The sequence below is a fragment of the Gymnoscopelus braueri genome (genome assembly GCF_963280865.1).
Source record: "Gymnoscopelus braueri genome assembly, chromosome: 13".
Classification (NCBI taxonomy): Eukaryota; Metazoa; Chordata; class Actinopteri; order Myctophiformes; family Myctophidae; genus Gymnoscopelus; species Gymnoscopelus braueri.
Genome location: NC_137615.1, coordinates 41578241 through 41603419, shown reverse-complemented (window position 1 = coordinate 41603419; position 25179 = coordinate 41578241). Strand labels below are relative to the sequence as shown.

Genomic DNA, 25179 nt, shown 5'->3' with positions numbered 1-25179 from the left:
TAAGATACCATTTTACTCCTCTTTGAGCTTGATGAGGTTCCTTTTTTATGTACATTGTAACCTGTAAATGTAGTTTGTTTTCAAATAAAAGACACCTTCATGTGACGTTGACTTACAGTGGTAGATTTCTATTATTATTACAAAACATACAGTAAGCACTTCAGCCCTATGTATTTCGGCCATTTGAAAATAGCAGATCTACAAGCATCGTGAGCTTGTAGATCTGCTATTTTCAAAGGATTTTTATACATTTGAAAAGTTTGTTTTGCAGTTGGCTTTTAACATTGTTGATGTAATGCTTTGGATGTATCACTGTGTTTACTAGCTATATAGTGTACCCCCCGCCATGTTGGATGGGTACTAGTGACTATAGGGTTAAAAAGGTAAAGACCCAGACAACATGGCGGATAAGCCCCCCCCCCCCCCCCATAAGTTTTCAAGCCATATTCCGGACTTTCACTTGAAACACAGTATTTCCGTTCACGTTGGACGCTCTCTGTCTCTACGCACTTACGCAGTTCATTAGTTTATCAACGCACTTGACTGACTATTAGGTACGTTTTGTTGATGCTTTTTGGTGACAATATTAGCTTTTTTTAGGGCTTGTATCCGTAGACCTGTCCGCTGGATTCTATCACAAAATCTGGCAACGCGTCGCACGATCGGCACTAAGACCACGAAAGCAGGACGTGTCCTCTCTCTGTCACTTCCTCCTTTGCGCAGCAAAGACATCGTGGTGAGTGACTTGTGAGAATAAACTATACCTGTTTAATTTGAGATGTTTTAGCGTCGAGCAGGGCCGTGTTAACGACACAGTGGGCCCTCGCATGACTAAAAATACTTAGTTACTTTGGTAAAGTAACTAGTACATGGTGTAAAGTAAGTAACTAGTACATGGTGTAAAGTAAGTAACTAGTACATTACACCATTGTTTGAATGGGCTGTGGCCGCTGTAGGCTCTACCATGCTGCAAAGCTTAGCTAACCTGACTCTTAGTGTCCACCTCTTCACCTTATCAAAACAGAACAGCTATCAACGTTAGCTTGTAGAACAGAGGGTTTGTGCGTCAACGGCCGTGTCAGTGGTGTAAATGTAAGTACATTTACTCAACTACTGTACTGTCTTAAGTACAATTTTGAGGTACTTACTTTACTGGTCTGGAGTATGTCCAATTTTCAATACTTTTACTTCTACTCCACTACATCTCAGAGGCAAATATTGGACTTTTACTCCACTATTATTTGAAAAGTTTAGTTACTTTTATATAGATTTTGATTATTACTAGCCATGGTTCACATGTTTCAGGGCTAGATTATTACAAATACCCAGAATTCAGCCATTTGAAAATGGCCGATTTTGGCATAAAAATATACTTAAAGTACCAAAAGTAAAAATACTCATTAAGTAGAAAAGTACAATCTTTTGAAAATAGTAGATCTGCAGCAACTTGTGAGCTAGATTGTCTATTTTCAAATTTTAATAGGGCTGAAGTGGTTAATGTATGTTTTGTTTATAATAATTAAAATAATAAATGTAGCAAACAAAAAAGGGATATTTACTCGAGACCCATAACAATGCGGGTTTGTGACCCACAAATCCATCCATTTGTAACTCTGAGAGTGTACAACTTTGTACTCTCAGAGTTAACTGAAAGCATATTTTGTTTTACAGTATATGTGTGTATTTGTTCATTGTGTGACATGCTCTATTCAGCCTTCACCCAGGCCGGCTTGACACCACAGGTCACGCTGCTCATCATGCTAGTCGTCCCTGTTGCCATGGTGATGAGGTAAGACTGAAGTAGCACCCATAGAAACACTCAATAAACACTTCTTGTTGCATTTGTGTGTTATTAGTAAATGATGGAATCCATAACCTTGCTGGATGAACAATATCCAGCAACGGAAGTGGATGTTCATTCACACTTTGGTCTCCTTAAAGGAGCACTTCACCTATTTTCAACCTTATCTTCATTTAATTGGTCCCCACTAATGCTCATTATACTGTACGATGGCACTATTTCTGTCTATTCAGTCTGTGTCTTAGAGGAGGGCTGTGTACAGTTGAGAATTCTGCCTGCAGGTTTCTCAACTAACATTGTTCTTGTGAAGTAGAGCAAAGGAGGTCATACTGTAGCTTATGACCCAGTTTTGAACCCATGGTTTCATGATTAGGTCTGGATGCATGTGACGTGAACACTACCTGGCTGAGCCACGGGTCTGCTCTCTGTCTATCTTTTCTTTGCACCTTTGCACTGCCTGAATTATATTTTGTTGCGCTCGGGTGTCGTGCAAGAAAAATAGCCGCTATTTTTAGTGAGCAACAATAGCATACAAATGAGTATAAATCAGGCTTTACTGTTGCATTTAATGCTGGTAATTGAGTCAAAGGACGATTATTCTGTTGTTAGATGAGAGAGTTCGCAAAATACCTGAAATGTGAGTAGTAAATACCTTTTTATTTTTCCATATTCCTGTTTCCAGCTACTTTTTCCTGTTGGTCTTTCCGCCGTCATTTCCTCAGTGGCATAATGGAGGGGCGAGGCTGCCAGTGACGGGTGGAGTCTCAGAGGAGAGACAGCGGCTAATGGAAGATTCTGATGAAAATGAGCCACAGCAAGTGAAAGGTACAGTCAACGGTCAAGCCTAATTCATACTTCATCGTACGACGGTGTCACTCACCAAAAATAGCAGATCTACAATTTCAATCTTTTTGACAAGCGACACCGCCGTACGACGAAGTATAAATGAGCATCACTGTGGCCTAGCCTGAAACATGAGAGGAAATCTGTAGGTAAAAATAATATTCAACAGATCCTGTGAAACTGAATTTTGTCACAGCATCAACAAGGCAGCTGAGTTTCATCCATGTCTGACCGGTCAAGGGAGACAGTGTTCAAGTGCTTCATAACAACCAGATAAAAGACAAGGAGATGATTGAAATAATTGGAGTCACAGCATCATCTAGTACAAAACAAGTTGACAGTCAAAACAAAAATAGCAGAATTACAGATAAAAGCTGCTTAAATTATATGATTGCCTTTTGATAAAAAGAGATATCAAAAGTGAAAGCTATCAAAAGTGATTAAATAGAATGTAATTCTGGATTCACTTCTTCTGACTTGATCAACATACAATTCGAGTTTCACTGCCCTTTTATAACTTTTGCATTACATTCAGATAATTGAGACTCCTTCATTTGGGCTTTTTTTTATGACAATTTTATTAGATCTATGATGTGAAACTTTAGTAGCTTTTATTTAGTATTCATTAGTTTTATTATTGAATAACCCTCACAGGTTTTGTTCTCTTCCCCTCACAGGTTTTGTTCTCTTCCTCATGATGAATGTAACAGAGGACAGACCTACTGGGCCGCTCACCTTAAGAGAGAAACTACATGTCACCAGAGTGAGTTTACACCTGACACACATCACAATGTCATGTCCAAAACGACATTTTCAAGAAATGGAAAAAGAATAATCTGTGTTCCAATGGATCCAATGTAGTTATTATTTATACTTTTCATTTGTTAAATGTTTATAAAACCCACAGACAGACTTAACCACTTTCAAGCTGGCGTCTCTATTTTGTGCATGTCATGTTAGGAATCAGGAACTTGGGTTTGGGTTTACAGTATTATACATAGATGTTCAAATAACAGTAGACAATGCCAAGAATATTAATGCCATGGAGCTCTGTGAATACTCAGTAAGAAAAGGGTCAGGTGACAAATGTCTGACATTTGTCACCTGACACATGTATGTCTCTACTTCCTCTTAACTTTGCCAGGGTTTGCTGAAGTTCGTGCTTCCCCTGGGGTTGGTTTATTTCGCTGAGTATTTCATCAACCAGGGCCTGGTGAGTATTTTCTCTGCTGCCCCCTTGTGACACTTACAATTAATTCACTCTGTTTCTGATCTGTATGAAATTTGAATTATACTTTTAAATCTTATATATTTGACAAACTTCCCGACTCCACGGCTGGTCAACCCTCCCTCCGGAAATCTCATTTCCATTTGAAATCAAATGGAAATGAGATTTCCGGAGGGAGGGTTCACTGATCTACTGTACAAATGGAGCTTGTGATTGATGATCAAACAAAGATTGTGTGTTGGCATTATTCCAACGCGGGCTGAATGTCACCGGCAGTGCATCGAACAGGCTACTGCTATTAGTCGTTATTTACATCTTTGAAAATGCATTTAATAAATGATATTATTTCTGTTGGGTTTCATGTGCTTTTCATTTTCCTACCATAAACAAATGTGCCGTCATCTTTGTTCTGAATCTGTCGTCCGCCAGGTGATAAAGAACGAGCGTCCGGATGGCGTGCTACTGACGTTCGGTGGCCAAACAGCCCTGAACTGCGGTGTGGAGCTCACCAAGCTGGGCGTCCTGGAGAAGTACAATGTGCGGGTCCTGGGCACGCCTGTGGCCTCCATCGAGATGACAGAGGACAGGAAGGTCTTTGCGGAAAAAATGGAAGAGATCAATGAGCACGTGGCTCCCAGCGAGGCAGCACTGTCCGTGGAACAGGTGAGGTTGACACACACACACACATTACAGTCAGTCATTTAGCAGACGCTTTTATCCAAAGCGACTTACAATAAGTGTATTCAACATAGGTAGGGAACGAAAACTACTAATCACCAGAAGTCTTTAGTGCATTTTCTGCAAAAACAAGCAACCAAGAGTATACCTAGCGCTAAGGTAAAAGTGCAATATATCAGCTACCTATTTCCTTAAACAGATGAGACAAAATAGCTAAATCAAATGAGCATGAGCTAAAACAAATAAGTGTATCGACTAAACAAGATCCAATAGACAATCCAATAATCCAATAAATAATACAGCAGTAGAAAACAAGCGTTCGTACAACTAGTTAACAAGTAGGTCAGGCAGAGAGGAAGGGTAGTGTTTCCTGAAGAGGTGGGTTTTCAGCCTGTGGCGAAATATGGGCAGTGACTCTGCTGTCCTAACATCAGTGGGAAGTTCATTCCACCACTGTGGGGCCACACACACACACACAATTGTGTTAATGTACTGATGAGGGACGATAAATTGAGGACCTTCTGCTCACTACATATCATCCCCAAACCTGAACTTTAGGCATTGGCGGCAGCAGAGCGTATTGGCTACCCCGTCCTGGTGCGCGCTGCGTTCGCCCTGGGTGGACTAGGGTCTGGTTTCGCCTACACACGCGAGGAGCTGACCCCCCTCGTGACTTCGGCCTTCGCCCACACCTCCCAGGTCCTGGTAGACAAATCCCTCAAGGGCTGGAAGGAGATCGAGTACGAGGTGGTCCGAGACGCCTACGACAACTGTGTGACTGTGAGTGGAGCAGAGAGCAGCCGCCCAAAACATTTGAACTTTTGTTCCTTCTAGGGCTGGACAATTACCGGAAAATATATCGAAACCGATATTTAGAATCAGTAACCAACTTAATCTTGCTCATGTAGGTTAGTGAATAATCGAGATGCAGTTTCTTATTTTTATTTCCTTGAATCGACACAACAAAATTCGTATAGATTTTTTTATAATCAACCTGGATCATACTTTGTTGTACAAAATATTGAAAATGGGAAATCTACAAGCTCACACGTTGTGAGCGCGTAGATCGACTATTTTCACTGTATATATTTTTTAATTGTTAATGAATCTTAATCAAGGCAAAAGTTGATTGATTTGAATTCATATTCATTTTCATATCAGGATAAAAACTCATATCGCCCAGTGATCCTTCTCTCACTGGTGGAATGTTATGCTAACACAGAGAAGAGCTTTAATGGTATCAATATTTCAGTAAATGCTAGTTAATAAAAAGTACCAATAACTGAATTATTTTGATATGACTGTATACTGGACAGAGGAGGTCTGCATGAGTTTGCAAAGAGGTGGTTATGGAACTGTTTATTACAGTAGCAACAAAATTGAGGCAGTTTGCTCTAGAAAAGTTGTTGTAGCTAGCCCCCTCCTTAAATTAAACTTCGAGCTAATTTTATAGTCAACAAGAATGGATTTTATTTGGGCTGTGCAGAAATAATGGATGTTTGCGATTTTGTGAATAGAGGAAATCTTACCTCAGACAGTATAATAACGGGTGAAGGTAATTTAATTCTGCTCAGCAAGTTATTTGTTATTGTCCTGAAAGTTATTTGTTATTGTCCTGCACAGGTGTGTAACATGGAGAATATTGACCCCCTGGGAATCCATACTGGGGAGTCCATTGTGGTGGCGCCTAGTCAGACCCTCAACGACTACGAGTACAACATGCTGAGGGACACTGCTATTAAAGTCATCAGACACCTGGGCATCGTGGGGGAATGTAACATCCAATATGCCCTGAACCCCGAGTCTGAACAGGTACGGACCAGAGACGCACAGCTAGCACTGAATTTCTAACCTGTGTTATTATGAACTTGAACTTTTGTTCACAGCTGTTTTGTATGTATATCATTTGAGTTAGAATTTTGAGATCATATATTGTATAATTAAAATGACATGCCGTAAATTGGGACGCCAAGTTGAAATAATCTCGACACGTAATTACCGATGGCATCAAGAAAGTCAAATAATGGCTTATTGATTGGCTAAACCAATGTATCAGTGTAGCTCTAAATTTGAGATGTAGTGGGTTTGTTATACACAAAATAACACATCCACTGACAGTTGTAATATGTCAATGTCTCTGATTGTCTCGTTACTCAGTATTACATCATTGAAGTGAACGCACGTCTGTCTCGGAGCTCTGCCCTGGCCAGTAAAGCCACTGGCTACCCACTGGCCTACGTAGCGGCTAAACTGGGCCTGGGGATCCCTCTGCCCTTACTGAAGTAAGTAAGACATGTTGAGATGTCACTAGAGCGGTAAGATGCGAAAATATGATATTTTTGGATGTTTTTTCTGTATTATTTTTATTCTAGAATGACATAACCACTTAAAACCTTATACTTATACCAGAATCCCCCAGGGGTGTATACTAAGCCCTACTGTTTTCCCTCGACACCAAATCTCTTCTGTGAAAATAGCCGATCTACGTCGGACTGCGGCGTATATAAACACACACTATACAGTAAATCATTATCTCTGTTCGATTAAATGAAGATGTAATCGAATAATTGCTAAGAAATAATCAATAGTTGTAGCCACATATTCCATCATTAAAGTGTGTTGTTTCATGTAGGAACTCTGTGACCAACTCAACCACAGCTAACTTTGAGCCCAGTCTGGATTACTGCGTGGTGAAGGTGCCTCGCTGGGACCTCAGCAAGTTCCTCCGAGTGTCCACCAAGATAGGCAGCTCCATGAAGAGCGTGGGTAAGAATTGGGCACAGCTAGAAGCTGACTTTTTTTAAATAGCCTTTATTTCCACAGCAACTTCATTATATAGCATGCAGTGGTTTAAGACAGAAATGGGAGTGAGTGGATAACGTCCAACAAAAGTCAAATGCCAAATTTTGAAATTCCATCTCCATTTAAGGTCTTTGTATACAGTATATTAAGTTTGTAATCAGTATTTATTTTTTCACCTTTTGACTTAATTGGTTTTATTCAATTTGTTGTAAAGTGCCGGTTGTCGTGGAATTCTGGATCAATCAGTGAATTGATGAGGCAATAGGAGTCGAGACAATATTCTAGGTGGTGATGGTTATGCTTTAATGTAGATGATATCATGGGGAGAAGTACAATAGCACTCAGGTCTGTTATATATATTTTTAGACCAGGGAACTTTAAATCATTTTATACCAGGCGATGTGCACAGCCAAACTATATGCTATACTTTCCAATAGGGTCTGGCTGCAGAATGAGCACGTCTGCTGGAAACCTTGTCCGTGGGAACACTGCTGCAGCCAGACGCTTATCAGACTTTTGGGTTATGCGCTCAGTATACAGTACATTGTTTAAGTTTTGGACTGATTTCATCCTGTTGGCGTGTGGTGTGTGACAACCCGGTTATTTATGACCTGACGTGGAATCGTTGCCACCCACCACCATGAGAAGTTGGTGGTGGGTGGTTTGGCACAGTTGAATAATGTTATTTGTTGATTGCTGTGGTCTTACCATTTATCCCATCCAGGTGAGGTGATGGCTATTGGACGGAGCTTTGAGGAAGCTTTTCAGAAAGCTCTAAGGATGGTGGATGAGAACTGCGTGGGCTTCGACCACACCATCAAACCTGTCTCCGACGAGGTGAGATGGGCAATGCTCTCTGAGATTGTGTCTCTGCTGTTGGATCGCAATTCTCACCGATATTCTATTGATATTGTGACATGATAAGACTAGATATCATCTGAGATTTTGGACGAACAAAGGAAGATATTTTTTTAAATAAAAATGTCAACTTTCTGTTGATTTTACTATTTGAAGATCCGGATCCGCGGATCCAGTCCGGGTTTTCTTAATAAAAATAGCTGAATCAACAGGAAGTTAATATTTTTATTAAAACCGTACTGGGTTTGGGGATGTTCTAGATTGTCTGAATCAACTTTGTTTATGTTCGCTTATGTGTGAAAAAATAGTGACTTTGAGAGCTGTTTCACCGTACAATGTAAGAATACCAATTTCTAATCGACGGAGCAATTATTTTTGTGTCCACCTTTGGAATACTTTCACAAATGGTGAACTAGCTAAAATAGCCAATCTACACGCTCACAACCGGTTGCGTTGTGACGCATTGCGGAGAGTTGTGAACTTGTAGCTCCAATTGTTTTGTCATTCATTCCCCAGGAGCTGCAGACACCTACAGACAAGCGTATCTTCGTCCTGGCGGCGGCCCTCAGAGCAGGCTACCCTGTGGACCATCTGTACGAGCTCACCAAGATCGACCGCTGGTTCCTCCACAAGATGAAGAACATCGCTGACCATGAGCGCTTGCTGGAGACCTACAAGCAGGTGAGGATGGCAAATACAACAACAGCTAAAAGAAAAAAAAGAAAACTACTCTTTGCTACTACAGCAAACATGGTGTGTCTGTCTCTTCTTAGAATAGGGAAAATTAGGACGTCACGCCAGAGTGGTTAATTTCAATTGATGGTCACTTATGTCTTGTTTACCATATCCCTCCATTCAGGATGAGAGTGCCATGCCTCCAGATGTGATGAGGAAGGCCAAGCAGTTGGGCTTCTCGGACAAACAGATAGCAATGGCTGTGCAGAGGTGTGTGTGTGTGTGTGTGTGTGTGTGTGTTTGGATGGACCCATTTTGTTCAATTTGACACTACTCAGTAGCAGGGGTGGAGTCTCCACCACTTCTTGTTATCCACACAATGAAGGAGTGCTGCTGTAGATGGTGAAAAGCTAGAGCTGCGATAGAGCTGAAGTAGTTTAGGAATTAAACTGGATATTACCCTTTCCATATTGAAAAAAAAATATCCATCAAATTGAGGTTCACGATATATTGCCCAACACTAATATGAGGTTTTATTTGATTGCTAAAGCACTTTCTAAACATTTCTGTTCTAAACAAATAGTTGTTATTTGGGTATTACTTACTCACAATTAATTCTTTCTGAACAACTGATCTTTTATCATCTATAATTCACCTCCCACAGTACGGAGCTGGCAGTGAGGAAGCTGCGTCGTGATTGGTCCATCCTGCCGGCGGTGAAGCAGATTGACACGGTGGCAGCCGAGTGGCCTTGCTTCACCAACTACCTGTATCTGACCTATCACGGCACAGAACACGACGTGGCCTTTGAGGAGCAGCATGTCATGGTGATTGGCTCGGGTGTCTATCGAATCGGCAGCAGTGTGGAGTTTGATTGGTGCGCCGTCGGCTGCATCATGGAACTTAGGAAGGTGAAGATAATTATTTTAAAGCATCCTTATTAAAAAACTAAAAACAAAGCTTTTAATTTTACGATGTCCAGGACAGGTTCTTGTTATTGGTTTTCTGGCCTTAACCAAAGTCAGTACTTTTAATACATTTAAAACATTTTAATAACAGCTTTTCCATGTAGTTAAGATATTTCTGGTGATAAAAATAATGTTCTAAACATGATGTAGGCACATTTAATCATATTTGAACATGAATTTAACAGGCTGCTGTTAGTCCTATAGTTCTTCACAGTCTTCTTATTCATATTGGGATTCTCCTTTTTAGATGGGCTACAAGACGATCATGGTGAACTACAACCCAGAAACGGTCAGCACAGACTATGACATGTGTGACCGGCTCTACTTTGATGAGATCTCATTTGAGGTAAGTTACCGACTGACAATGTTCTCACAAAACACAGCCTTGCACTGTAGCATATTATAGTAATAGCAATAGCTGAAGCAGTTGTTCAGAACCATTATGACCCATATATATATATCACCTGTTTCTGGTGCATCATTTAGAAATATTTTGCCCTTCTTCCAGGTGGTGATGGACATTTATGAGATGGAGAACCCAGAGGGAGTGATTCTGTCCATGGGAGGCCAGCTGCCCAACAACATCGCCATGGCCCTTCATCGGCAGCAGTGCCGCATCCTGGGCACCTCACCTGAGTTCATAGACAATGCCGAGAACAGGTTCAAGTTCTCACGCATGCTGGACACCATCGGCATCAGCCAACCACGCTGGAAGGAGCTGTCTGACACCGAGGTAAGTTTAAGATCTCCCTTACTTTGGTGAAGCAGTTATGATGAATAGTATGTACGGTATACAGTATGTATGTAATGTACTCCATGTCCCCACAAAAGTAGACCATTCGCATCACGGCTCCCGCCGCTGCATGTATGATGTCACAAAATAGCAGCGCAACAACATCCAGGAAATGCCCGAATTGTTCTTCAGTGAATTGCCAACATCGTTTTTGTGCATCAGCTCTGTACTTATAGGTGATCACTTGTTCCTTTTAGCTGAAGGAGACAGACCGTCACCACACTAGTCAACTTGCGCATACAACATAATTAAAGAATCCCAGATGTGTGAATTAATCGTGGGGTTCATATGGTGATAACTCAGCCACTTATAACTCAATGATCTGATGGTCAAAAGTAAATAGACAATTTTTCTAACAATGCTGCATTGGTCTTAAATACATGAAATCACATAAATCAACAATCAACAACTTTTCTGATTTGTTAGAGGCACATGTTTTTCTTATGCTCCTGCTGTTCTACATTTCTCGCCCTCTGCCTCCCTCCCCAGTCTGCCATGAAGTTCTGTGAGACGGTGGGTTACCCGTGTCTGGTGCGTCCATCCTACGTACTGAGTGGAGCGGCCATGAACGTAGCTTACACCGACAGCGACCTGGAGAAATACCTCAGCAGTGCCGTGGCTGTGTCCAAAGAACACCCGGTGGTCATATCCAAGTTCATACAGGAAGCTAAGGTTAGAGAAACGACACACACTCACATGGAGAGACACAAACTTACATTGAAGATTCAAGGTGATCAGAATCATTTTGATGGCCATGACTGATTCGCTCCGTTCAGCAGCCTATTTTTTTGTTGCACTCTGTCTGGTAAGCTCCCTACTGTATGTGCAAGGGGCACTGATTGGTCTGTGGGCGGCGCGGGACCAGAGCCTTCCAATGTAAAATTCAAGCCACTTCTTACTGTGTTTCGTTGAGCACTATCCGCAATGACGTGCCTACTTAACAGGTGACATAAGGAAACAGAGAGTTGTTCTGGAGACTGCCAGACTGAGAAGCGAAGTGGGGGGGAAAGAAAGTCTGATAAACGGAGGGAATCAGTCTGGATTCCAGGCTAGACTCTTGTGACACTGGTGCGGACATGCAAGTTTATGACCAATTCAAATAGATCATTCCAGGAAGCCGTGTAATAAAGCATTTCATTGTCTATATCAGTATTCTGCTGTTATGTGTATTATAACATGGTTATGTTTGTTTGCCCATATTTACCATTTGCCAGGAGATAGACGTGGACGCGGTGGCATCCGATGGAGTGGTGATGGCCATCGCAGTGTCTGAGCATGTGGAGAACGCTGGCGTTCACTCTGGGGATGCCACCCTGGTCACACCGCCCCAGGACCTGAACCAGAAGACAATGGAGCGGATCAAGTTGATCGTCCATGCCATTGGTCAGGAACTGCAAGTCACCGGTCCTTTCAACCTGCAGCTCATCGCCAAAGTATGAAAGCGACGGGAATGGGGAGCGATGCGGAAAAAAGTTGCCTATTTCAATTTGTAATGTTAGATTTTTTGGGCAATTCAGCTAATGGTGTTTCTTAGTCTGCACTTGTCCCTATAGTTAAGAGTTTTTTGTTTTTTTTTCCTCCTCAGGACGACCAGCTGAAGGTGATTGAGTGTAACTTGCGTGTCTCGCGCTCCTTCCCATTCATCTCCAAGACGCTGGGTGTGGATATGGTTGCCCTGGCTACGCAGGTCATCATGGGGGAGGAGGTGGAGCCTATAGGCTTCATGAGAGGAAAGGGCATCGTTGGCGTCAAGGTAAGCAGACTTGAGTTCATCGTCTGTCTTTTCATCCGTTTATGGCTGTCTAATACAGTGGTTCTTAACCTTTTTCATTTCGAAGACCAGTCTGATAGACCCCCATTTGATGCCCTTTTTTAAAAAATCTCTGGGACCCCAATCTACACTGTAAAATCCTCCAGTGTTAATTTAACTCTGAGAGTGTACAAATGGAGCCAAATGGACCCGTGAGGGTCTATACGGATAACTATACGGATACAAATAGCCCTGATAAATTGGGTATCCCTTACCCTTCTAACAACTCCCAGACTTCTTATGGCATTTTACAATCTACAGTACAATTCGAGACAGTGACCCACATTGCACTGCTTTGCAAGATCTGCAGACGGACCTGAACACATCTTGTTTACTTAACAGGTCCTGTTCTATCTTAACGCATAATTGTAATCACATACAAAAACCCTGTATATTAAGCATTTCTCCTTCTCCACCAGGTGCCCCAGTTCTCCTTCTCTCGGCTGGCGGGGGCTGACGTGGTGCTGGGGGTGGAGATGACCAGCACGGGAGAGGTGGCCTGCTTCGGGGAGAACCGCTATGAGGCCTATCTCAAAGCCATGCTCTCTACAGGCTTCAAGATCCCAAAGAAGAATATCCTGCTTAGCATCGGCAGCTACAAGGTACCAGGACACGAATAACCATGGTGACAGAGAGGGGACTGCTAAGCACACAAGAAATTGTTAACATTGTACTTGAACCAGTTGAGAACTGCTGGTTTAGCTCTTAAATATTCTGGAACGTTTGAGAGACATACAGGGCCCGATTAGCTAAGCTGTTTACGCCCATATTTTGAACGTTAAGGAATTTACGCAACTTCCCACGTCCGATTCATTCATCTTTTTCTGTCTGTGACTTTTACGGGAGGTCCGCTCTTTCTCAAGTCTGCTCGGAGGCTGACTTACATGGGATCAAATAAAATATTTATGTGCCCAACATTTGTCAACACATAAAAAAGAAAAAATATGTCAACGATCTATTGCTTGGATGCATATAGACATTATGCAAATTCAACCGGCGTGTTTGTCGTTTTAGCAATTGGGCTTTCATGCCAACTACAATATCGCGCTATTCATTTATAATATTGATTTGACCTCGTCACATGAAGCATTCTTACCTTGATGGGGATACATTATGGATGAAAGCTGTGTCCATTTCTCCATTTCCGATGTAGTGGATGGTTTGTCCATCGCCTCAGTAATCAATAAAGCTCCAGATATTCCAGTATCATCCTTTTACCTTGGCTAAGGTGACTGAGCAGCGAGCGATTGTTCAGTAGAAAGGGCTTATATAATGTCCATTCCAAGTTTTATTAGCCTTTGGTCGTGAAGTTAAACTTTGTTAACAAACTTCTTATTCTCGTCACACGTGAGAGACGGCCATTTACTTTATAAACGTTTAATCGCGTGAGGGACTTGCTTGCACTGATTTACAAGATTTACGTTGTAAGCTTGTAGATCTGTCCATTTTGCAGCGTGATGACGTTTTTCATCTGACGTTAGATATTCGCGGCTCTGACTGTCAGACAGAAATTTAGAAAATACACCCTTTAGTCACTTTATTTACACGTTATTTACGACCAGCTTAGTGAATCGGGCCTATAGTATAGTACAGCATATTCTCGTGCAATCAATCAGCATTGTTCAAATGTACTTCCTGTGTGTGTTTTGTAGAATAAAAGTGAGCTGCTGCCTACAGTACAGGCTCTGGAAAGCCTGGGCTATGACCTGTATGCCAGCCTGGGTACGGCTGACTTCTACACTGAACATGGAGTCAAGGTATGGCTGCTCTAATGTATGGCTGTTCTAATGCATGTCTAAGCTAAGTGACGTTTGACCTTTTCCAACTTATTTCACCATTTCCACACAAAGGTGTAAAAATATATTGCCTATTATGAACATTATTTCTGCTAGCACTTTAAGACGCCAAACGGTGCAGCTAGTTGGAAGCTAATCGGCTACAGCAAACATGGAGTCAAAGCAACAAAATATATGGGAAAAATCAGCTTGGCACCACAACTTGACATACCGTAATTTTCGCACTATAAGCCGCACCTGACTATAAGCCGCAGCAGCTAAATTGAATGTTTGGAACATATATAAGCCGCACTGGACTATAAGCCGCGGGTGTAAAATCCATAGATTTAGGAGGTCCCCTAGTGGCCGTTAGCTGTAAAAATCCATAGATAAGCCGCACCGTTGTATAAGCCGCAGGGTCGAAAAATGGGGGAAAAAAGTCGCGGCTTATAGTCCGAAATTTACGGTAATTGTCTTTTTTTTCTTGCGTATTTTTTTTTAAATTAACAACCCGAACCCTACAGGGTCCCCACGGTCATGAAATTCCTGGAAATATTTTGAAATAAAAATTTTAAAAATCCAGCACTGGAAAAGGTTTGGAATTGATCAAAGGTCCTGGAATTTATCAAGGGTCCTGGAAAAATATTTGGCTATGCATTGTTTTTGGCTATTTTTTTTTTTAATACAAAACATTTTCATAAACATGTATAACATTACACAAAATATGTAACATAAGTAGTTTTTCGCCGAACGGGCTGTGTAACACCCCATCCGCACTGCCAGCGATACGACGTGACGCGAAGCGAGCGGGCGATTAAATCACATTAAAATACATGTTTTTGAATGAGACCGTCCTGACCTACCGCGAGCGACAACGAACCGTGCAACGACGTCGTCCACCCCTCCTATTTTCGCTCGCAGGGTCACTATGCCCTAATTTTGCACGAAATGTTGAATGAAATTGTACTATTTTATATTCTATGCTTTATTTTTGCTACACTGCCTATCTTTGGGCATTGTACATAGGAGTAAGAGACACATTATTGCGCTGAATGATTGTTTTATAGGCCTGGAAATTGGGCTAAATATTCTGGAAAAGTTTTGGAAATTCATTGCTAAAAATGTGTGGGGACCCTGGGTTTACCAGGCTAGGCTGGTCATGGGTTGTGGGGGAAATTTGAATTAAAATATGAATAAGTATGCTTATTGTATCCATGCATGACCTTTGTGTAAAATCAAAAGCTGAAAGGAAGTGCAAAGAAGTTAAACATGTATTTTGGCAACTCACTTTTCTGTGTAGATTGGTGTAGATCAGGAATATGGATGAATAATATACCTTTCCTTTCTCAGCTGGAGCTCCTGTATTTCCCAAAGTTCCCCCTGACCCATGCCGAGCAGTACCGCTGGTCAGTATATGATGTTCAGTGGAATGGGTATTTTATGGTTATTCAATAACAAGCCTGATTTATACCTTGTCGTGCGACATCATTGTATGACGGAGTATCAATTAGGCTTAAGTTGTGTGTGTGTGTGTGTGTGTGTGTGTGTGTGTGTGTGTGTGTGTGTGTGTGTGTGTGTGTGTGTGTGTGTGTGTGTGTGTGTGTGTGTGTGTGTGTGTGTGTGTGTGTGTGTGTGTGTGTTAGGTACCAGACTTTGTACCAGGTGGGTGTGTTGGTTTCCCGCTCCTCTCTGTGCTGTGTGAAGATAAGGAAGCTGTGGGCTCTCTCTCTGTTACAGGTGAGAGGACCTTTACATATTAGTCATATTCTACCCCATAAAATGTTTATGTAACTCTGAATGCGTAAAAAAAATATCGATCTTGGTATTTAATTTCAATTTGTCAAGTTTTGTCAAGACACACTATACATATAAAGCAGAGACCCAGCATTCTTCCCCTGGAGTATTAACTGTGTCTAATTTCAGTGGAACAGAACAGGTACTTGTGTGGGCTCTGTCTGGAGGCCGAGGTCTCTAGCATTCATCTTTTGATAGTTGGGTATCATTTTTTGCAAATAATATTTGAAAAAAATGATACCCAACTAGGAAGCTTCTTTCCAAATGAGACATATTATGTCTGCTTAGGACCGTCTCATTACAGTAGGTTCCTTGATTTAGTGAGGAAACATCAATGGCATCGTAGGACATCCCATAAGACTCCGTGGCCCGCAACCATGAAATGATTTATTTCATATATATAATTGTGTATTGTGTATAATATATTCTTATATATCTGTCACTTCATCTGTTCAGCTGGTACACAGGATCGATTTCCATGGAAACATTAGTCACATGACACTACCTTTCTAGGTTGCCTCAATTCAATGTAAACTTTTGGACTGCACAGGGTACCTAATATTAAGGAAGGTTCCTAACTACACAGCAGGTGATGAGCGTCCTTGCCTCTGTGTTTTCCAGTGTGTGAATGCAGTGTTGCTGTCCCTGGCTGTGTACTACCAGTTCCTGCCCAGTGCCTGGCTGGTGTTTGTCATAGTGCTCTATGAAGGCCTGCTGGGAGGAGCCGCTTATGTCAACACCTTCTACTACATCAGCAAGGAGGTCAGCTCATCTGCTGCGGTGGTTCTCAAACCTTTTTATGCCAAAGATCCACATCTGAAAAGATTTTGTGCCAGGGACCCCCGTACAAGATTTGTGTTGTTAAAAAAAAATCAACATTTGTGAAAATAGCTGATGTATAGGTTTAAAGTCGTTAAACTGATTTTGATGCTATATTAACACATTTTCCTGGGGAAAACAAGTCACACAAAAGTAGTGAAAATAACCGATCTACAAGCTCATCGCAGTGTGGCACGTTGTGAGCTATTTTTACTCTTCTTTAAAATATCTTGAAAAATGTTGAACATTTTTGCCGATGTCATGTTGAAAGTGGTTAAGGCTGACTGTGGGTTTTATTTTAACCCATACAAATATTAACAAGATCTTGTGATTAAATAATGACTGTCTACATTGGAAAACCGGTCATTGTTTCCATTTCGTGAAAAGTAACAGCCTTGGCCATAGTTTACAACGTTTCTGCCCAACAGTGTCAATACGAAATCTGGTGCAATTAGTCATGAACTTGGGGTGCATACAACAGTAAGGGTGCATAAGAGAATGTAGGAACATGACATTCCTGACTTCTCCTCTCTCATCCTTTCCCCATCTCCAGACTGAAGACAGACACAGGGAGTTTGCCATGGCGACCGCCAGTGTGGGAGACAGCCTGGGGATCGCTCTGTCCGGCCTCACCGCGTTCCCCGTCCACAGGTACTTCTGTTCCCTATGATGCAGCCACCGCAGAGACACCACATGGGGACATATCCATTTGGAGCACACCATTCCAAAATGACATGTCAACTGTTTGTAAAACATGTGATCATCTCTTATGGCATAGAACTGACAAAACAAAATGAGAAAAAGACATAGGTACTGGTACTTTGTAAAGAATAGGTGGCTTAATTTGACACAATGTTAAACTTTTTATCAGCACAGAGGCTCTATGTTTTACTTTTTTTTTTTTTTTTTTTTTATATATGGATATAACGTTACATTGTCTTGAGGATGAACTCCTTATACGGTACTTGGCTGTTCGCCTGTGTCGTGCACCAAAAATAGACATTTTACAAGCTCACAGCTCGTCACAGCGCAACTCGTTTTGACCTTGTAAATTGCCTATTTTCAGTGCATGACACAACATACAACCAAGTATAAATCAGGCTTTACCTATTGTCTTCCTAATTTTCTCCTTTCCTTTGTGTTGTGGAAAGGTGGCTCAGTGGTTAACACTGTTGCCTCACAGAAAAAAGATCCTGGGTTCAAATCCCACTGGGGCTTTTCTGTGTGGTTTGGACATGTTCTTACCATGTCCATGTCTGTTTGCTCCCACACTAAAACATGTGCATGTTAGGAACCAACTCCTCCCTGTGCCCTTGAGCAAAGGCAGTGGGAGGAGTTGGAGGTTAGACTCCAACTCCTGGAGTGAAAAACATGTTTTGACATGTTTTTCACTATAACTCAAAAACTGTTGAAGACAGAATTGTTCAACAAATAGAAATACAAACTGTACAGTTGAGAAATACCTAGTGAAATCCTCAATGTTAATGTATCCATTTGTAACTCTGAGAGTGTACAACTTTGTACTCTCAGAGTTAACTGAACGCATATTTAGTTTTACAGTATATGTGTGTATTTGTTCATTGTGTGACTACAGTATGTGTCTCTGTGTGTCAGGGATGTGTTGGGGGGATGGGGTTCAGGCACTGGAGGGGCTGGTGAGGCCGGGGCATTGCTCTATTCAGCCTTCACCCAGGCCGGCTTGTCACCACAGGTCACGCTGCTCATCATGCTAGTCGTCCCTGTTGCCATGGTGATGAGGTAAGACTGAAGTAGCAGCCATAGAAACACTCAATAAACTCACCTCTTGTTGCATTTGTGTGTTATTAGTAAATGATGGAATCCATAACCTTGCTGGATGAACAATATCCAGCAACGGAAGTGGATGTTCATTCACACTTTGGCCTCCTTAAAGGAGCACTTCACCTATTTTCAACCTTAACTTCATTTAATTGGTCCTCACTAATGCTCATTATACGATGGCACCATTTCTGTCTATTCAGTCTGTGTCTCAAGAGGAGGGCTGTGTACAGTTGAGAATCCTGCCTGCAGGTTTCTCTGCAGTTGCATCTGCAACCACTTGCATCAGAATCCCCAAACTGCACTGACCTGCAAAAGGTCAATTCAAAGTGCTGCAACTGGTTGCGTTGTGAGGTGTGGACTGGGCTTTAAACACACAAGAAGGGGCGTTTAAGGGTGATACAATATGTATTTAGGACAAGAAGGGGCGTTTAAGGGTGATACAATATGTATTTAGGACAAACAGAAATCCTCCGCTGCAAGCAAGTCGGAACGAGGAAGATTCATTTGAATTTCTTTCATTTGGAAAGTGTCTGACATTTGTGCATACCACTGTTACCTGCAAATGCTGTGTCTTTTGAGTACTCGCTGCATTGCTATCTTGTCTGTCTAAAACCAGGAAATGCCAACTCGACACCAACATTGTTCTTGTGAAGTAGAGCAAAGGACCTATTGTATCACCGTATTGACCGGACCGCGGGACACCTGCGGACCCTGGGAAAATTATTTAGAAAGAAAGAAAAAAAATATTTCTAGGCTATTAATCTGCGAGTTACCGCGATCGCGAGTCACAATTGACCCTAAAACCGAAATAAAGAGGCGCGCGGGAGGGGGGGCACGCTGCGCGCGCTTGCATGTGCGGACCCTAGCCTTATTCAAAAACGTATTTGTGGACCTTCAAGATTTGTTGTTGAGTACCCCTGCCGTAGCTTATGACCCAGTTTTGAACCCATGGTTTCATGATTAGGTCTGGATGCATGTGATGTGAGCACTATCTGGCTGAGCCACGGGTTTCTGCTCTGTCTATCTTTTCTTTGCACCATTGCACTGCCTGAATTATATTTTGTTTCGCTCTGGTGTGGTGCAAGGAAAATAGACGCTATTTTTAGTGCGCAACAATAGCGTACAGATAAGTATAAATAAGGCTTTACTGTTTCATGTAATGCTGGTAATTGAGTGAAAGGACGATTATTCTTCTGTTAGATGAGTTAGTTCGCAAAATACCTGAAATGTAAATAGTAATTACCTTTATTTTCATCCATATTCCTGTTTCCAGCTACTTTTTCCTGTTGGTCTTTCCGCCGTCATTTCCTCAGTGGCATAATGGAGGGGCGAGGCTGCCAGTGACGGGTGGAGTCTCAGAGGAGAGACAGCGGCTAATGAAAGATTCTGATGAAAATGAGCCACAGCAAGAGAAAGGTACAGCCAACGGAGCGGTCAAGCCTAATTCATACTTCATCGTACGACGGTGTCACTCGCCAAAAATAGCAGATCTACAATTTTGATATTTTTGGCAAGCGACACCGCCATATGACGAAGTATGAATAAGCATCAATGTGGCCTAGCCTGAAACATGAGAGGAAATCTGTAGGTAAAAATAATATTCAACAGAGATCCTCAGATCCTGTGAAACAGAATTTGATCACAACATCTGCAACAACCATGTTTGGCAAGTTCACAGTAAAATCAAAAATAGCAAAATTACAGATTAAAAAGAATTATATAAATGCCTTTTGTTAAAAGAATATATCAAAAGTGATTAAATAGAGTGTAATTCTGGATTCACTTCTTATGACTTGATAAACATACAATTCAAGTATCACCGTGGCGCAACGTTCCGAACTTAGGTCTTAGGTCTTCATCAGGCAAAGTAAGTTTTGGGAGCTTTAAGCCAGTGTGTGGATGTTTTAACTTCTCCTTAATTCTTGCCTTGATGTCCAGCACCTGGCCTAAATATAGGTAAAAGATCTGAACACAATCTCCTCTGTGAACAGTGTAATAAATAATGAAGCCTTGTGTCAAATAGATAACAGTAATGCATTATACAGTACATTGCAAGCGTGTGTCATCTAGTCACAGGTCAGATCTTCTTCAGGCTAATTCCCAGCATCAGGCTCGCCACAGTGAATCTGTTTCTATATATTTGTTTTCTGCATCCTCCTCAGTGACTCCAACCACCTAGCAACCATCTCACAGGTTTTCCACCACTGAATTCTTAGAGACAGAGAAACTTGCTTCAATTCAGTCAATCCAGACCTAAGTGTGATATATACTGTAGAGCTTAGTAGAGATATAGAGTCTGCGCTGCCAGACTGCTAAAATAGCAGGATTTTTTTCTTCTTCTTTTTTTCAGTAAACTTATAGTTTTTTCCCCATATTATGTTATTCACTTATTTTTAAAGGATCCATTTAGAAGATGACTACTAAATCATTAAAGCACCGGTGTCCTTATTTTGGGCATAATTATTGGTGAAAATCTTTTGGGGTCCTGTCTTAATTTTTCATAAGACGGTAGTTGTTGTTGCAGTTCCCTGCACTACAGGGCAACATTTTGTTCAATGTTGATAACTGTTGTTTGACCCGGCGAAGTAATGGTGGATTTGGCCATGCCCTGAAATACAGTGCCATTGCTGTATCCAACTTTTGCTTCGTGGTCATTATTGCGCATTTGCAACTCAGCAGATTGTAAGGGGAAGAAAGATGGCTCATTTCTCCTTAGCTTAGCTACCATTGGCGCCTATGTTTTATGTGGAAAAACACCCATGATTCCTTGCCAAAAACACCCGGGATTCTTTGCCAATTATAAGTTGGCAACAAATTTAGTAATCAATTTTAAATGTATTTGTTGTTGCAGGCCTGAGTCTGACAGCCACCCAGGCAGTCACCATGGCCTCAACGCTGCAACGACGCTGGGCTGTCAGCAGCGCCTTGCTGCTCCTGTTGGCGGCAACTACCGTGGGAGCCCAGGAAGGCTCTAAGGATCGTGGCTACATCAATTGCGTGGAGGACTGCAAATCCCTTTACTGCTACAACAACAACCCTAGGGATCTGTTCATGTCTAAGAAGGAGTGGTACATGAAGTATACATGTGACCGTGAGTTGATTTTCCATGTTGCTTGATATTTAGTAGACAGGTGTGCTCAGCTCAGCTGTAGCAGCACTACACTGTACAATTCCTAGTCGTGTGCATTTAAAACGGCAATCCTTAGTTTTCATGTCCTACCTGGGATTTGAAGTTGAGGATTTGACTCACGCGTGGGAGAACTTATACAGCTCTTCCAAAAAGAGCGTGGGGGCCACTCAAGTCTGTAATGATGCAAGTCGGGAATGCACACCCCACCCGTTTTGCAATACCCGTTGTTGTCAGAGATGTGGGATCCCTGATGTAATCAGATACTGCTGATGCCGTGTTGATGGTGTTCATGGGCATATGCGAATGGAGTTAAATCTTAAACTAATCTATGAAGCCAATCAGGGAAGCCGATGCCAGCACTCCCCCCACACAGAGATTTGCACGTTTGACGCACAAATAATTAATGTCTTATTCATGGAAATACAACCAAGATTGCAGCTTTTTTTTAATTATTATTATTTTTATCCCACGGTTTTGTACTCTTTTTCACCCGGTGCCAATTATTTAAGTGATACTGGGCGCTACACTCCCCCCGCCAGCCTAGGGAGCCCAGAGCCTAGCTCATACCTCCTTCAATGCATGAGAGCCAACGGACCTTCTTATCATCTGCCAGGAGGGAGTTTCCCCGGTAGGACGTAGCGCGTGGAAGGAACACGTTATTCCAACCAGTTCCTTTCCCCTCCATCAGGGGCCCCGGCTGTCAGGATTACTACATGTTTTTGTGACGGTATTAGCTACCCTAGGAGACACGGGGAGAACATCCACACAGAATAGGCCCTTTCACCAACTAGGCGCTAGGCTATGGGCGCTGATGACGCGGAGGAGAACACGTGTGTCTTCTCCTCCGTGTGGGCGTCCACAGCGTCCCTGGCGGGAATTGAACCCAGGACCTTCTAGCTGTGAGGCGACAGTGCTACCGACTGCGCCACCGTGCCCCTAAGATTGCAGCTTTAACTCTGATGTTACAATTGTACTTACACTCTTGAAGTTACAAATGGATGATTTTACTGTATAGATGCTTAGTAATACATTTACTCTGTGTGCTGCTGCAGCTTTGTTCTGCATATCAAATAATTGTGTTTTGTTGCTCAGTTTTGTTGCTGCTGTTTTAATGTGACTATAAAGACTACATTAGGTCATTCTGGTTGTAATTTACCCATTCCATTATGTCATTCTCACCTATGGCATTTAATTGAGGAAGAGTCAATGCAACACAATATTCTGCACATAATGTCCCCTTAGATAAGTGTTGCTCAGATTGGACATGTGATAAGGACTGCAACTACCGCTGCATGTGGGAAACAGTAGAGTCTTTCCAGAAGGAGGGGAAAGTGGTCCCAAAGTTCCACGGCGCGGTATGTATGTAGTTCTCACTCATTCTGTGGTCATACAGGTCATACAGTAGTCTGCGAGTGTTTACACTAATACGAAGGTCCTTACACATGGGGAACCTGATGGATAAACAATCCGAAAATGTTTCGCATCAAACCATTATACTTATAGTTAATGCATCATTCATTCAGGTTGATGATTTTATTCGCAATGACAAATCAACCGTAATTTTGAAAAGCAATTATGTCACTTTATCAGTGTGTAATATTCACGTTCTTTGTGAATGTACTCTAAACAACACAACACAAACACAACACAAAATATTTAGTCTTGGGTGAATCACTAATATATATATATGTATATAAATACATATGTATGTATGTATATAAATGACATAGTTCAACGTTGAAAATGGGTGGAATTCCCCTTTAACGTTGTCAATAATTAATTTAACATTCATACCAACAGTAGCTTTCATTTAAGTTGAACACCTGCTCTTCAATTGTGTGATCTAGCCATTTTTAAGTTTGATATAATTACGTCTTGTACTGTGGTTACTGCTTACGCCTCATTCATTTATGTCTAATAATGATATATTTCATGTTGTCCACAGTGGCCGTTGATACGTGTGTGGTGTCTTCAGCAGCCAGTAGCTGCCATGGCCTGTGTGTTCAATTCTTTGGTTTGCCTTTATGCGCTATGGATGTGCCACCGTCAAGTACAAATGCCCAGCCCTTTGAAGATTGCCGTGACAGTGCAGCAATGTGTGAGAAGGAAATTTGAAATTACTCAAAACATAGTGATATCGAAATGTTATTCCTAATCTGTACTTGGCACCTTTAATGAAAAAGGCATTTAAACAGTCTGTGCTGATCCAGTGCTGTCCTTCTCACCACTAATGCTTGTATGTTGTATAATGCATTTGACATCATTGTGTGATTATTTATGTTTGTGATTACCTAGGCGTGCCTTTTTGCCTGGTTGATGGCCTCTCTGTTTCATGCCATGGGGAACAACGTTACTGAGGTAAAATCCAAAACGCTGAGACACTGAACATCACTCTTCTGAGATGATGATGATGATGAAGAAGCATTCATGTATGTATTACTGTCTTCTCTGCATGAAGAGTTTCTGTTGTAGCTTGTCAAACCATCTCGCAGGATATTAGAAAGCCTTTTTTGTTTGTTCGGTGAAGGGGATTAGCCAAATTGTAAATCTAATGCCATTACTCAATAGTATCTCAATAAGTTGCTCTACTGTACTGTACATTGTCCGTGAATTAAAAACAGCAGATTTTGACGAGATTATGTTCTTTTAATGCTGATTCACCCGTATAACCAAGGTACTTTAGGTCTTGATGTTTTGTATACCTTCTACAGTATGTGTTTCTCCCTTTTTTTTTAGGCACTGGACTATTTCTCCGTAACAGCATTTCTCCTCTGCTCAGTATCCTTATGTGCTCAGAGGTGAGGTTCCTGTGTGTGCTGCGTGTCAGCGATATTTCCTGCGCTCCAAATATGAGCCAGACTGAGCCCCGACACATTCAGGGCGGAGCAACTCCTAAATTAGTGTCATGGTTAGATTGTTAAATCCCACCACAAACTTTAGTGTTTTGTAAACTCTGTTTTCTGTTCACTTTACCCCTCCTCTTTGCTAGAACGATGAACTTGCTGACTATAGTCTTGATGTTGCTATACATCGTCTTCGCCTGGATGTATGCTGCGTACCTCCTCGTCATGTTGATGAACTGGACCTATACCGGCCACAAAGTTTTCAACAGCATACTTGGTAAAGCCAAAACTCGCATTTAAGGATTAGATAGATTTTAATTGTGACACTGTAAGGCTTTTTGAATAGTTATGGTCTGGACAATTGTCATCAGATAGTGTGATGCCATCACTGTCAGTGACTTTGATTTTCCTTTCCATAAAACTATACTTGTTATATAGCAGCCTTAATAGCAGTAAATCGCTAATCAATCTGATGTGCTGACTTTGTAATTGCCTTTTACCTTAAACGTCCCTTTCCTTATCTTCGTTTTATTTAACTTGTTTCACCTCTATTTACTTCACT

The 25179-nt window shown here is 41.7% G+C and overlaps 2 protein-coding genes across 2 annotated transcripts; both read left to right on the top strand.

The window, feature by feature from the left end:
- Window positions 1–1700: 1700 nt before the first annotated feature.
- LOC308099594 (battenin-like) lies at window positions 1701–17599 on the top strand (the record flags this gene model as incomplete). Its single annotated transcript, XM_080448331.1, has 8 exons — window positions 1701–1789; window positions 2484–2626; window positions 3322–3407; window positions 3789–3857; window positions 15582–15637; window positions 15875–15968; window positions 16647–16787; window positions 17398–17599. 8 exons carry the CDS (start codon window positions 1701–1703, stop codon window positions 17512–17514), a joined length of 795 nt encoding a protein of 264 aa, XP_080304457.1. The 3' UTR covers window positions 17515–17599.
- On the top strand, window positions 4263–14228 carry LOC308098621 (multifunctional protein CAD-like; the record flags this gene model as incomplete). The annotated part of the gene is made up of 16 exons (XM_080447030.1): window positions 4263–4535; window positions 5109–5330; window positions 6174–6362; window positions 6708–6832; window positions 7183–7316; window positions 8077–8189; window positions 8727–8891; window positions 9070–9155; window positions 9550–9796; window positions 10101–10199; window positions 10362–10586; window positions 11136–11318; window positions 11861–12079; window positions 12232–12399; window positions 12876–13058; window positions 14109–14228. The coding sequence occupies 16 exons, from the start codon at window positions 4263–4265 to the stop codon at window positions 14226–14228; spliced, it is 2751 nt and encodes a 916-aa protein (XP_080303156.1).
- Window positions 17600–25179: the final 7580 nt, after the last annotated feature.